Source organism: Bombyx mori, chromosome 18, assembly GCF_030269925.1.
Source record: "Bombyx mori chromosome 18, ASM3026992v2".
Taxonomy (NCBI): domain Eukaryota; kingdom Metazoa; phylum Arthropoda; class Insecta; order Lepidoptera; family Bombycidae; genus Bombyx; species Bombyx mori.
Genome location: NC_085124.1, coordinates 9,726,181 through 9,739,435, shown reverse-complemented (window position 1 = coordinate 9,739,435; position 13,255 = coordinate 9,726,181). Strand labels below are relative to the sequence as shown.

Genomic DNA, 13,255 nt, shown 5'->3' with positions numbered 1-13,255 from the left:
TATTCTGAATTACATTGTATAGGAACTTTTTTTTTTATTGCTTTTTATGGGTGGACGAGCTCACAACCCATCTGGTGTTAAGTGGTTACTGGATCCCATGGACATCTACGACGTAAATGCGCCACCCACCTTGAGATATCAGTTCTAAGGTCTCAAGTATAGTTACAACGGCTGTCCCGCCCTTCAAATCAAAACGCATTACTGCTACACGGCAGAAATATATATAAATATAACAAATTATAATTTTGTGGGTTTTATTTTTATCACATGATGTTATTCCTTCACCGTGGAAGTCTATCGTGCACATTTGTCGAGTACGTATTTCATTAGAATAGTACCCGCCTGGGATTCGAACACCGGTGCATCGCTCAATACGAATGCACCGGACGTCTTTATCCTTTAGACCACGACGACTTTAGGCGATGTCGAGAATTGAAGAAGAAGCCATCTGGCTTTGGAATGAACTCCCCTCCGCAGTGTTTTCCGAGCACTATGACATGTCCTTCTTCAAACGAGGCTTGCGGAGAGTACTTTGTGGTAGGCAGCGGCCTAGCTCTGCCCCTGGCATTGCTGACGTCCATGAGCGACGGTGATCACTTACCATCAGGTGGGCCGTATGCTCGTCTGCCTACAAAGGCAATAAAAAAAAAACACAAATAAATTATTTTCTCGATCGATCTACAAGTTAGATTACACACTACAATGTCATCGGTAACATTGTTAAGTGATACTAAACATGGACAAACGTTAGCAAACACACACAGCAGGTGCTGCCGTAAGATCCTTTTGTCTTAAAAAAACCAGTATATATAGACAAAAAGGGTATCAAAATAAATGCAGCTAGACACTTATGTATTTACATCAACTAAAATAATTATGCTGAATACAAATAATACAGACTTTATAGAAATATGCTAAAATATGCTTAATACAAATGATACAAACTTAATACAAATATGCTAAAATATGCTTAATACAAAACTCTCAATCTCATTTTGAAAACTACTTTAACGGCTTAATGTCTCTTTTATTATTGTCATTACGTTTTTTTCGGTAATGAATACGCGAAAACGAAAACCCAAGCAAAAACTTTCTGCGTAAAATGAAACGTAAACGCCAAGAAATAGTTTTATAGAAAAACAGATGGTAGTTAATACTCAATTACTGTCGATGAATAATCCCATAATAATAAACCTTTAAACCAGGCCTGGGCAAATGGCGGCCCGGTAGAATTTTGTCTGGCCCGTGAAGCATGGTATATATTATTATTAAAAACACAAATATTAGTTTTTGTCTAACATACATTGTTGCATAAAATTATATATATATAGTAAATATAAATATAGTATATTAAGCAATACTGATACATATTATCAGGGCCGGTCGGAGCCAAAATTTTCTCCCGGACAACTGCTCTTTTCAGCGCCTCCTATTCGAAATATAATTGTGTTAATTGAACAATTACAGTATGTATAATAGTCGCACAATATAAAATTAGAAAAAAAAACTGTTTGACCCGAGGTCTGTGGCCCGACTATCAAAATATTTGCCAACCCTTGCTCTAAGCTCTTTGAAGCGTCGGCAATAATATATTAATAATTATAAAAAACAAACCCGATTTTAAACGGTAAAATTCTTTTTGAAAATATGTCTACGGATCCCGAAAACTTAAGAGCGTATACGAGTATTACCTATGTCAATCTCACATTTGTGAGACTCGTTTGAACTACTAAGAGTTTTGAAAGCTGTCAACGGAAACAAAAAGACGATTTCGAAGTGTAATTGAATGTTTCTATCGAGAGAGCAGAGCAGGCCCGCGGGACAACGAACGCACGCACGGAATTCATTTCAAACTTTACCTACCCCCATCAATCAAAACCGAATCTAAATTGGACAACATTCCCGTTTGTTCATGGGATACTCTGTGAAAAAAAAAATTAGGATTTATCTTCGCTGGCAGCTTTTAAGGAACATTTTGTTTGACATAACAAAACGTACAATACCCAAAATTGGTGACGTCATTCAAACCTCTGTGGGTTCCGGTAACTACTTACTTTACTGGTAGGACCTCTTGTGAGTCCGCGCGGGTAGGTACCACAACCATGCCTATTTCTGCCGTGAAGCAGTAATGCGTTTCGGTTTGAAGGGTGGGGCAGACGTTGTAACTATACTTGAAACATTAGAACTTATATCTTAAGGGGGGTGGCGCATTTACTTTGTAGATGTCTATGGGCTCCAATAACCACTTAACACCAGGTGGGCTGTGAGCTCTTCCACCCATTTAAACCATAAAATATTTTTTTTTTTAAATAATTATAAATAATTTCTAAATTGAAATTTAAAAAACATGTACAAAGTAAATGCATAAATTTAATACAGAATTGTTTTCAGTTGATTTGCGAAATTGTTCTGAATTTTCCCAAAGGATTCCCGGAAACTGACTATGTACATGAACAAATACCTGAACAAAGCAACTTGAAGTAGAGATACCTAATTGGTTGCGTTGGATAGAATTTCGCTGAATACCCACATTTCATGTGAAGTTGAGTGAATAAGTTGCATTTTGCAAGTTAAAGGGCTTAATTCTATTGTACAACAGAAAACAATCATAATTTCACTCTATAAGAATACTGTTATACGAAAACAAAAGTATGTCTTTATATGTATTTAGTGTAGAGAGTACAACCAGGTTCTGATCACCAAATATCCGGAAATTAAGCCGCGATCCCATGGTACAAAGCCGAAGGTACCCAGTAAGCTGTCAATGTGATATTCTATGATTGTACCTTATTTATTAACTATATATTATACACATGAAATCTCTTATCAAGGCAGACGTGAAGTCTCTTATTTAGAAACGTATCTCGCTCTTATTCTCGCCCGTGTCCAATTTGTAATTCAGAAAAAATAAAAACGTTACATTTCTTCACGATAAATCGTTGCTTTTATCTCATTCGCCCTAAAAACTACCAGACGATTTTTAGATCTTTTGGTACGGAAAATCAGGTGTTTATTCGTATGAACACACTATTGTGTTTGTTATAACAGATAAACCCGATTTCATCAGATTCTATCATTGATCATAATAAAAATATCCTATCTTAATATAGTCTACATTTTTTATTGGATAGACGGGTGACCGAAATGGCGGTCCACCCGGTTCTAAAGATTCTTCTGCCCTTGAGCTGTTAGAACTCTTTCGAAAGCGTTCGGTCAGCTGTTAGCAAATCGTACCTCTCGTGGGGCATCCCGGCCTCCGGGCCTCCAGGCCGTCAGTAATCCCTCAGTCCTAAAAAAAAAACCCAGTGCAACTTATGTTACGTAAATGTTTCCACCCACCTGTAGTCTAAGTCTTAATTGTAACCTGAAGTCTAAGTCTTAATTGTATAACGGTTGGCCCGCCTTTAAACTAGATAACATTATTGATTTGCGGCAAAAATGGGCAGGGCGTGGCACCTGCCCGTACGGGCTCACGAGACTTCTTAGCACCTGCTGCTACCCAAATTGTGATTTTATAATGCCTTATGGTGGGTGGCCGTATGTACATTGGGGTGACTTTTTGTGATTGAAGGATTACTGGTGGCCCTGAGGCCTTTCCAGTATCACCAGGATAGGTAAGCGAGCAAAGGCTCAGCCAGGAGGGGTGGGATTTGCTAACAGCTGCCCGAGCGTCCTCCAAAGGAGACCTAACAGCTCAAGAGCAGCTGCTTCGTGGATGAATCTACTACTGGATCGGAATCGCGACCCGCTGAGAAGACCCGGCGAGAAACTCAGCGGGCTAATGTTTACTTTGGTATCTCTGGGCTCCAGTATATCCGATTTAAATAAGGTGCTTTAAATATAATCAATATTTAAAAAATACGGTAAATTTTACGATAACAGTTAGAATTACGAATAGGCTTTACGGTTTTGCACTAAATATCTAAAGCAGTCAAAACACACAAACACATGCAGACACAAGATTTTTTTTAATTTCCAATATCGAATTTTATTTAAAACGTTCTCGAAATGTTCGGAAAGACAAAAGTATATATCACAAAAAATATCAAAACCAAACCGACTTTATAGGAGGCTTGCATGAAATGATTCAATTCGCTTTAGGCAGAGGCGGACGGCTTTAAACCTCGGTCTAGCGAATAGCAACAAAAAATAAAAAAAAGAGATCAGTCAAGATTTTGTGTAGTTGGAAATCTTTTTTTTTTTTAGTTATACTCATTATTAGTCAATCCTCCATTTGTAGTTTGTACGTATGATATGTATTTTAATTTTGGTTTGTCAACTAAATACTAGTTTTTTTTATTAATTATTACAAATGAACTGTTTTCATACACTACTTACAGAATGAAATGGAAATTGTAGGTTTTAAGTTAACTCCCTAATCAGTTTTTTTTTTCTTTTTCTTTTTTTATTGCCCTTTTAAGCGAACGAGCATACGGCTTTTCCGATGGTAAATGGTTACCGTCGCCCATAGACTTTAGCAATGCCAGGGGCAAAGCCAAGTCGTTGCCTAATGCTTTTGCATTGAAATACCTACTCCAAATCCTTTTCATTTCCTATCCATTTGTATGCAAAATTTCAGGAAATTTCACATTTCAGAAATGAAAGCGTAACAAACAAACACGTACATTTGCATTTATTAATAAACAATCAAACATCATTTATTTAATAGGTTGCTCAATATCGTTAATGCTCTGGAGTTGTTATTAGCGCCATCTAGTACAAAATTATAGAAAACTTGTAAACATACACTTTGAAGACACTGGACTGTGCTTTAATACCGCCATCTATAAGAATTACAGTGAACTAAATGAAAACCTCGAAACATCCCTTAACAGTTTTTACATAAAAAAGTCGCAGCACAACCGCGACTTTTACCTTTTCGTCTTCTAATAAAAATGTTATATCGAAACAATACACTACATACAGAATTACATTGTTTTAATAATATTATTTCGTTATTACCTTAAAAGTTGCTTAACCCCGATGAATTATTTTCTAACACGTTCCAGTCGATGTTGTTATGTGTGTGATGCATGCATTAGTTTAATTTAATTATAATGTGTAACGAGTCTGAGCTTTTCATTTTATTAATTGCTATGTTCTCAGACAAAGCTGTGGTTAACGACTGAGTAGCATAAATATTTGTTTAATAAAACTGGCAGTAGTTTAATAAACTAGTTACTGATTGAGTAAAGTCGATTCGTGAAAATTAAAAACCGTAATTACCGGTGAGGGACCGCCGATAGTCAAACTGTCGAGATGACTGAAGACTTCACGACCCGTTAACGACTAACTTAGCGCAGAGACATCACGATCCAACTTCAGATACGAGATCAAGTGACCTTCAAACCGAAATTCACGACCGCTTCGTGCTTGACCTCCTAAATTTTTTTTAATTGCATAGTTGTGTAGACGATCTCACGGCCCACCTGATGTTAAGTGGTTACCGGAGCCCATAGACTTCTACAATGCAAATGCCGCCACCCACCTTCAGATATGAGTTCTAAGGTCTCAGTATAGTTACAACGGCTGCCCCACACTTCAAACCGAAACGCATTACTGCTTCACGGCAGAAATAGGCTGGATGGTGGTACCTACCCGTGCGGACTCACAAGAGGTCCTATCACCAGTAATTACGCAAATTATAATTTTGCGGGTTTGATTTTTACTACACGATGTTATTCCTTCACTGTGGAAGTCGATCGTGAACATTTGTTAAGTATTTCATTAGAAAAATTGATACCCGCCTGCGGGATTCGAACTCAGTTGCATCGCAAGATATGCACCGAACGCCTTAACCTTTAGGCCACGACGACTTCATAACCGATTAATCCTGTATTTACCGATTTGTTTCAGATGTACAAAGTGTTTGATGTGATATTGTGTATGGAACGTAGCCTCAGTTAGCGTCCCGACCCCAATGAACCGGCTTTCGACATGCCTCAGTCCCCTTCACCTCGTCTGCGTCATTACAGGTCCCCTCAACAATCCGAGCATGAAAATAGTACCTTGTATTATAATTCAATGCACGAACACCTAATATGCATGACGCTTTCGGTATATTTATCATTTGATTATGTCACATTTTCCTTTAACGAAATATATAGGAGCCATTCTCTTAATCAAATCACCCACAATACATTAACAACGGAATTCACTTAGTGTAGTACATTATCCAGCTTAATATAATACAAACAGGGCTAGTACAAAACTAGTTTATTGAGAATCATTGACGGCATATCACACGGCGAATAAACACGAGTAAATCATCTAAATCGCTTATAGGGTTTATTAGGTACTTGTAGTAAAATCGATCACTCCGTAGTTTTGAAAACAAATTGAAAGTGGCACATTCAAATTAAAATCTCACGCGAACGTTAGCGCTTAATTATAACAGTTTGAATCATATCACACATATTGTTTCGCAAATACGCACTCTGCCATAAAATAGCAATTTCATTACAATCTAGTTTTAGATGTATTGTTTTAAAATTAAATTAATGTTATCGAGTCGGAAGAGTTGAAACAAGCTGATACAATGGCTTATCACGGTTTCCACATTGTTCGCTCAAAACAAGGCGTAAGCAGATAGGAAGTTTACGACTAAATAGGTTCGCGTTTAAAGGATTTCAATCTGAATAATCACGCAATTTCCACTCCGGCAAATATAATAGAGGCCGCTGAACAGTACGTCTTCAGAGTCACAGAGGGTAGTCGCTCATCTGTATACCGAGGAGATACGGCTTATCACGACTGACACAATAACACCGCTAAGTAATCAAATGCGCCTTTATCTATCATCGTTATAAGCACGAAACTATATAACAAAACCTATATACTACATACATTTTATCTAATATCAACAATTCATTCAATCGTCTATCTCTAAAACTACGCCGATTCTGGAAATTGAATGATTGAAAATACTTATTTATGTATCGCGTATTATGGTGCCAAAAATACATTGTCAATTACAGACAGAGGCGGCGTAGGTCTCCCATAGGAATGGTGCACTTATCGCCAATTGTTTGTTGATAATACGTGTCGACAGGCATAGGAGTGGTTATTACTTAATATCGGTAGTTCAGTTTTATCAGGCCGTTGATGCGAACACAAGGGCGCGATATGAGACTTCACGCTTGTTCGCTCCGTGTCCCTAGTAAACCACGTATCACTGTCTACATGTGTAGAGACACTAATTTTCATAAAAACAAATCGTAAGTAATTGTCCTTGGCTCGTTCTCTCACTCACCACATTATTATTTTTTACATTTATAACGTTGTAATCTTAACACTGCCCCATCTTTTGACAGGACAATGACCGCAATATGTTTCGTTTGCAACCTCCCGATACTGTCCCACCAAGTGGGGCTTGTGTGGGCCGGCGGCAACGGCTGGGACGAGCTGACCCGTTCCACGCTAGAAGAGTCCACACTAAGGCAAAGACTCGGCAGCCGAAGAGATTCTGCGGCGCAAGTATCCTGTCTATCGCCGCCAGAGCCCGACGTCTCAGATCAACCCAGAGGTAAGGCTAATTTTTTAAGATAATTCTAAATTTGATAAATTTTAATATACTAGTGGTCCCGCAGTAGTCGAAATTCGACTATAATTAATTGAAATTATAAGTTTCAACATTATTATGGTCCTATTGTTACAGATTTCGCCAAGACTACACTATAGACAAATACTCGTAATATTAAAGATAAACAATACTAACTTATTCTCAATTTGACTACAGACTTTAAGCAATAACAAAAGTTTGACAATAAACAAAGAGTATATGTGTGTGAGTGTGTGTCAAATACATGATAGTGTGTGTAATGTTTTCTTTATTGATTTAATGTATTTTTTATGCATAATTTTAAAAACATATTAGCATTGTGCACTTCTTCTCTATATTCTCTATAAGTGTGAAAAATTTCATACTTCTCCGTCCGCGCAATTTTCGTAAAAAGGGATACAAAGTTTTTGCTTCACGTATTAATATATTGATTAAATAATAACAAATAATCGTTGTGAATATTTTCCGCTTAACATTAAGATCAGATTAGATTAATAACGATTTGCTTATGGCAGGTGGACCTCGTCGTCGTCGTTCATCCCTGGCCCAGCTGACTGACATTCTCCGTGAATGGGGAGGCGGCGGTGCTCCCAGAAGACAGAGAGCCCCACTCTCTAGAAGAGAAACACTTGCCGACCTAGCTCGATCCCTGCCGTGGACACGATCCGAACCCCCACCACGTCGACGGCGTGATTCATCAGCTGATTCTGGAATTAAGTCCATGGCTTCCAAGCGTCGTGATTCGAAATCGGCTCAGCCAGATTTCCGAGCGGAATTTTCGAATTATTTTGAACGAAGGGATTCAACTATTATTATACCAACAAAAGATAAACGTATGAAACGTCGTAGTTCTGAAGAAAAGGAACGTAGAGATTCAGTTGATGGTACTAGACATAGACGTGATTCCATAATTGCTCAGCCACCACGCATTGTAGCAACACACAGGAAGCGACGCAGCTCTCCACCTCCACCTGCTGCACCATCTTTCGTAGAAGTATCTTCCGATCCGGGTCCTTCGACTCAACCACCATCGGTAACCGTAGTCACTGTCCACGAACCAAGCCGATCTGACGGAGAATGCCACCCTATGACTATGCCTACGATTATAACGTCGGCTGTGACACCATCACCGACCTCACCAACAGTACCGACGACCAGCACATCGCAGTCAGTTCAAACAAGCCAAGGCACTCAAGCTGCACAGACTAATCAAGCGACCACTCCCGTTGGAAAAGCTCCGTTAAATTTGGGAGGTCGCCGAGACTCGACTACACAGTGTGGTCGGGCGAGACGAGATTCTCGTGCAGCTGCAAGCCCGGAACGCCGACTGGGCAGACTACAAAGACAAGCTACAGCATTCGATGATCCGACTGGTCCTCCTGGAGCCAGGCGAAGGGACTCTGGTCCATCCTTAGGTCCCGATGATGAAGGAAGAGTTAGAAGAGATTCTCTTAGTCCTGATTCTGCTGCTCGTCCAAGACGTGACCGTTCACAATTAAGTCCCGACCGGGCAGGTGGTGGGGAATTGAGTCCTTCGGCAGCCCGTCGCCGAAGCAGATTACGGCGTCAAGCTTCTTGTGCAAGAATGGGTAGGGCTAGAAGCCCAGAATCCAGTTCATGCTCCAGCCGGGATCCAAGCCCGTGTGCACGTCCTCCGGAGCGCACTATGATCCGGAGGCAATCGACAACAGAAGAAATATTAATTGCTCGCGGTTTTCGACGACAATCTACAACCGAAGAGATGATAAGGTGCCGAAACTTTAGACGACAAAGCTCACAAAGCGATGACGCTTGCATGCGAGCACGCGGTCGACGCGATTCATCAACACAAATATTGGACGGAACGATAGGAACTATGACTGTTGAGACAACAAGCACATTCTTCGATTCCAGCACGCAAACAGGTAAGCTAATTTTATACTCTCTTCTAAGCCAGATGTGATTCTGACAGTCTGAAAGACACATGTTTCTGTCACTCACAGGCATCGACAATGCAAGAGCATAACCAAATCGCTAACTTACTTTAGTTGGTCTACATAAACATGTTGCTCATACACGACACCATATCTATATAAATCAAACAACTCTACACGTTGCTTCTCGGTTCAATATACAATATTTATATTCTGGTTTAACTAAGTCAATATTTTATTTAGGTTTTCACTTTCATTGGTAAGCACGAATGTGTTCGAACAGATAAAGCACATGTTACAATCGCATGACTGAAGTAGACGGCGAAGCGAATCTGGGGCAAGGTTTTTTGTGGTACAAGGTAGCTTGTGAACAAATTTATTACTAACACACATGAATTCATAGTGATTCTACGATAAAAGAATTCTGCCGTACCCTATTTAATGAGCATTTATTATGCATTGAAATTTTCAATGTCACAGCGTCCCAAGCACAAGAGGGTCAACACAACTACGTTGTCTCACACAGCATCGATCTGTCTATCGGTTACAATGTGAAGAATTCTTTGATACTATCTTCAGAGTGTGCGTGTCTCAAAACGATCTTTAGGTAAAGATATTAGGCAAGGTGCCATTTAAAATACAAAAATCGTTTCTAGACTCATTGAGTATCTTTCATACAAACATAATTCTAGCCTTTAAAAATCTAGCAATTAAGTTAGTCGATATGTCGATGCGATTGAATTTATTTATTAGAAACAAAACAAAATAACACGACATCGTTCAAATTTTATTTAAAATAGCCATACGGATAAATATTGCAATCCTAATACACTAAATCTTAACTTAAGTTGCACAAGTTGCATACAAATTTAAAACGTGTTCAAAGATAAACGAGTGGCGCGAACTTTCATTCCAACACGAGCTGAACAGCTTTCGCGGTACGTGAAGCAAATTACAACAGTAAACTCACTTGCGATACGAGCCCTACTCACTAACCACGGCCTAGCCACGTGCTCGACCCCCGCCCATTTTCGTCAGCCAATCGATTCGTCGGTAGCTCTCGTCTCTCTGTCTACGAGCTGTTTTGTCGACAAGGAGGCAAAAGTGAGAGGGACTCTCTTTTGTGAGAGAGAGGTATGCTCAGTAGCGCCACAGTGGAGTCCTGATGTAGCTAGCTGTCATTTCGGAATGGCACAAGTAACAGCGCGATCGCGCGGATCATATCGAGATGAGATGAACGTGAACTCGTGGCGCAGGCCCGCTCGCCCGCGCCTTCTCATCTGTTGCGACCACTGCCATGTTTACTAGAACGAAAGTGACGTACCGTAGACAACGGATAACCTCAACAACAATATATCTGATAGCTTAAAAGCGTGATAAAAAAATATATACTAAAAATCAACCGTTCAACGTAGAAGTTACAACGAATCTATTGTTTTTTTTTTTTGTAAATCAAATTTATTCTTGATAAAAATGCGGTCATTCGGTTTTTCTTATGCGATAATTCCGATCTGAAAGTATATAAATTTAAATAAACTATTATGAAGGTGTTGTGCTGATATTGTTTATTTTTATCGTAAATTAACTCGCGTATCGAAAATACTACTAGTGATGTTTAAATAACTTTATGAACTTTTGAACTGATTGCCTCCAAGTGTATTAAACAAAACACCAATTATATTTAAGTTGATACAATTTATTGGATTTTTGCAAAAAATATGACTATTTTATAGTTTTAAGAGCGGATTTAGATTAGTAACATTTAAATTAAGGAAAAAAACGTCGATAGGTGTGACCCGCATTGTAAGCCATAGCGATGGTGAGTGAAACTTGATATTTTACATTGACGACATTTTAAAATCTAATAACATTTTAAATTCATTTTTATTCTTTTTACATAACTAAACATTCCATGAAAACTTCATGCAAATTATTTTATAATCGTAATCTTACCAAAACAGACAAGCAGTCCACCTGACGGTAAGCGATCACTCGCCTCTGCACTTTCCAACACCGCATGCGATACGAACCGTGAGTTTACCTTCAACTAATCTTAATATTCGCTTTTTCATTGAACTTTTCGCTACATCGATTCCGTAGCTTCGTAGCTCCTTCGTAGAGGTCTACACATCACATGTTTGATTGTTTGACTACGAGTGGCGCAAGAGCTATATATTATAGTAAAACAATTTTTATTATTATTATATTATACGTTTATTATTATTATTATTATTAGCTAATGAATGAAATTATATGTACTAAGCTCTTAATATAACTCAAAAGGTAAATAGTTACAGATTTACACAATATACAGGATGTGAGCAGACCTTTTCCAAACTCGTAACTAAAATATACCACCACCTTAATGCGTATGAAATAGAATAATCACTTGTACATATTTAGCTCGCCACCCATCCGCTGCTACTGAGACAGCTTGAACACTCTTTTTGAGACATGAGGTCCGAAGGAAGTTTCGTTTTGTAAAAAATAGTCTCATGAAACTGGACTGCGAGACTGCTTTGGGTCAGACAGAGCATTGGTTACTTATACATGAAACCAGACACTCAAAATTCATAAAATTCCAGTATTCCATTTATTTTAGGATGTCAATCTTTTATTGTCACATGGCGTGCAAAAAGTATTAGGGGTTAAAGTATGATCCTCCTCCTTGCGTCGATAATCCTCAATCCTGAGGGTCGTGGCCTCGTGAGGCTTTCTTGGGAAAATACTCCCCGCGTCCTTCCACGGCAGTGGAAGAGTTGAAAGAGAACTTCTTCAAGGTTTTTTTACTGGTGGTAGGACCTCTTGTGAGTCCGCGCGGGTAGGTACCACCACCCTGCCTATTTCTGCCGTCAAACTTCAACTCAACCCTCCTCTTTTCTCATCCGGGCTTGGCAGACGGCATTGGCAGAGTTGATAAAGTATGATAAATAAAGTAATTGCAAATTTTTTATTGAAAAATTGAAATTCTTTTTCATTTAACATATTTATTTAATCAAAATACCTACCATTATTATCTATACGTTGCTGCCATCTAATAGGAAGGTCATTTATGCCTTTGCGATAGAACTCTGGTGATACTAACTACCGTCTAATTATAAAAAAATTGTCATTAAAGTTTTTGGTCGTGTCTTGTGGTGAAATTGTAGAATCTAGTATTTGTTCGACTGGGTGTTTCACCAGAGTGCATACGAGTTATTTGATAATAAACTCAAGACAATAAAAGCGATATTCACATATTGCATTAATTTTTGAAGTTGTACTTCTTTAGGCGCGTTATGAAAAATTGATGAGAGTGAAATTTTACGATGCGCGCGCACCGTGACACAAAATTAACAGAATGAAGTTGTCCACTAAATCGCTCATTACAATACGACCGACGTATCTTGGCGAGTCTGAATATAGACGCAGGTGAACTTTCCGTACCGTACCGAGAATTACCGAATTTATACGATGTCAAGAAAAGGTATGTCCAATATGCGTGTCTGAGGATGTTGTTTAATCGATTTTTTTTTCAAATTGATTAAAATTTAAATAAAAAATAAATAAATAAATTTAATAAAAATAAAGTATAACTTCTTACGCGCGTACATAAGTACACGCACCCTTTTTTTTATTATATCTACGAGTCTCGAAAACCACATTTTTTTGTAATATAAAATTATTTTTTCATTTACTGCATTCCTCTTTTCACAAAACAGTCCCTGTTTGTTTGAATAAATCTTGGTACTCCTGACTCATCAAATTCCCAACAGTACGAGTACATTTCGAAGTTAGAGCA

General features: G+C 38.5%; 1 protein-coding gene and 1 long non-coding RNA gene across 3 annotated transcripts in view; both read left to right on the top strand.

Annotated features, from left to right (window-relative positions):
• LOC134200577 (uncharacterized) overlaps positions 1-13,255 on the top strand; it is a 481,544-nt gene that overhangs the window by 213,137 nt on the left and 255,152 nt on the right. The window lies entirely within an intron of this gene.
• The window catches only part of LOC101743267 (uncharacterized), a 117,114-nt gene continuing 112,070 nt past the window's right edge, over positions 8,212-13,255 (top strand). The window contains exons 1-2 of the mRNA XM_062673703.1: positions 8,212-8,712; positions 8,812-9,465. Coding sequence (XP_062529687.1) covers positions 8,283-8,712; positions 8,812-9,465 — 1,084 coding nt within the window. The 5' untranslated portion in view covers positions 8,212-8,282. The remainder of the gene's footprint in view (positions 8,713-8,811; positions 9,466-13,255) is intronic.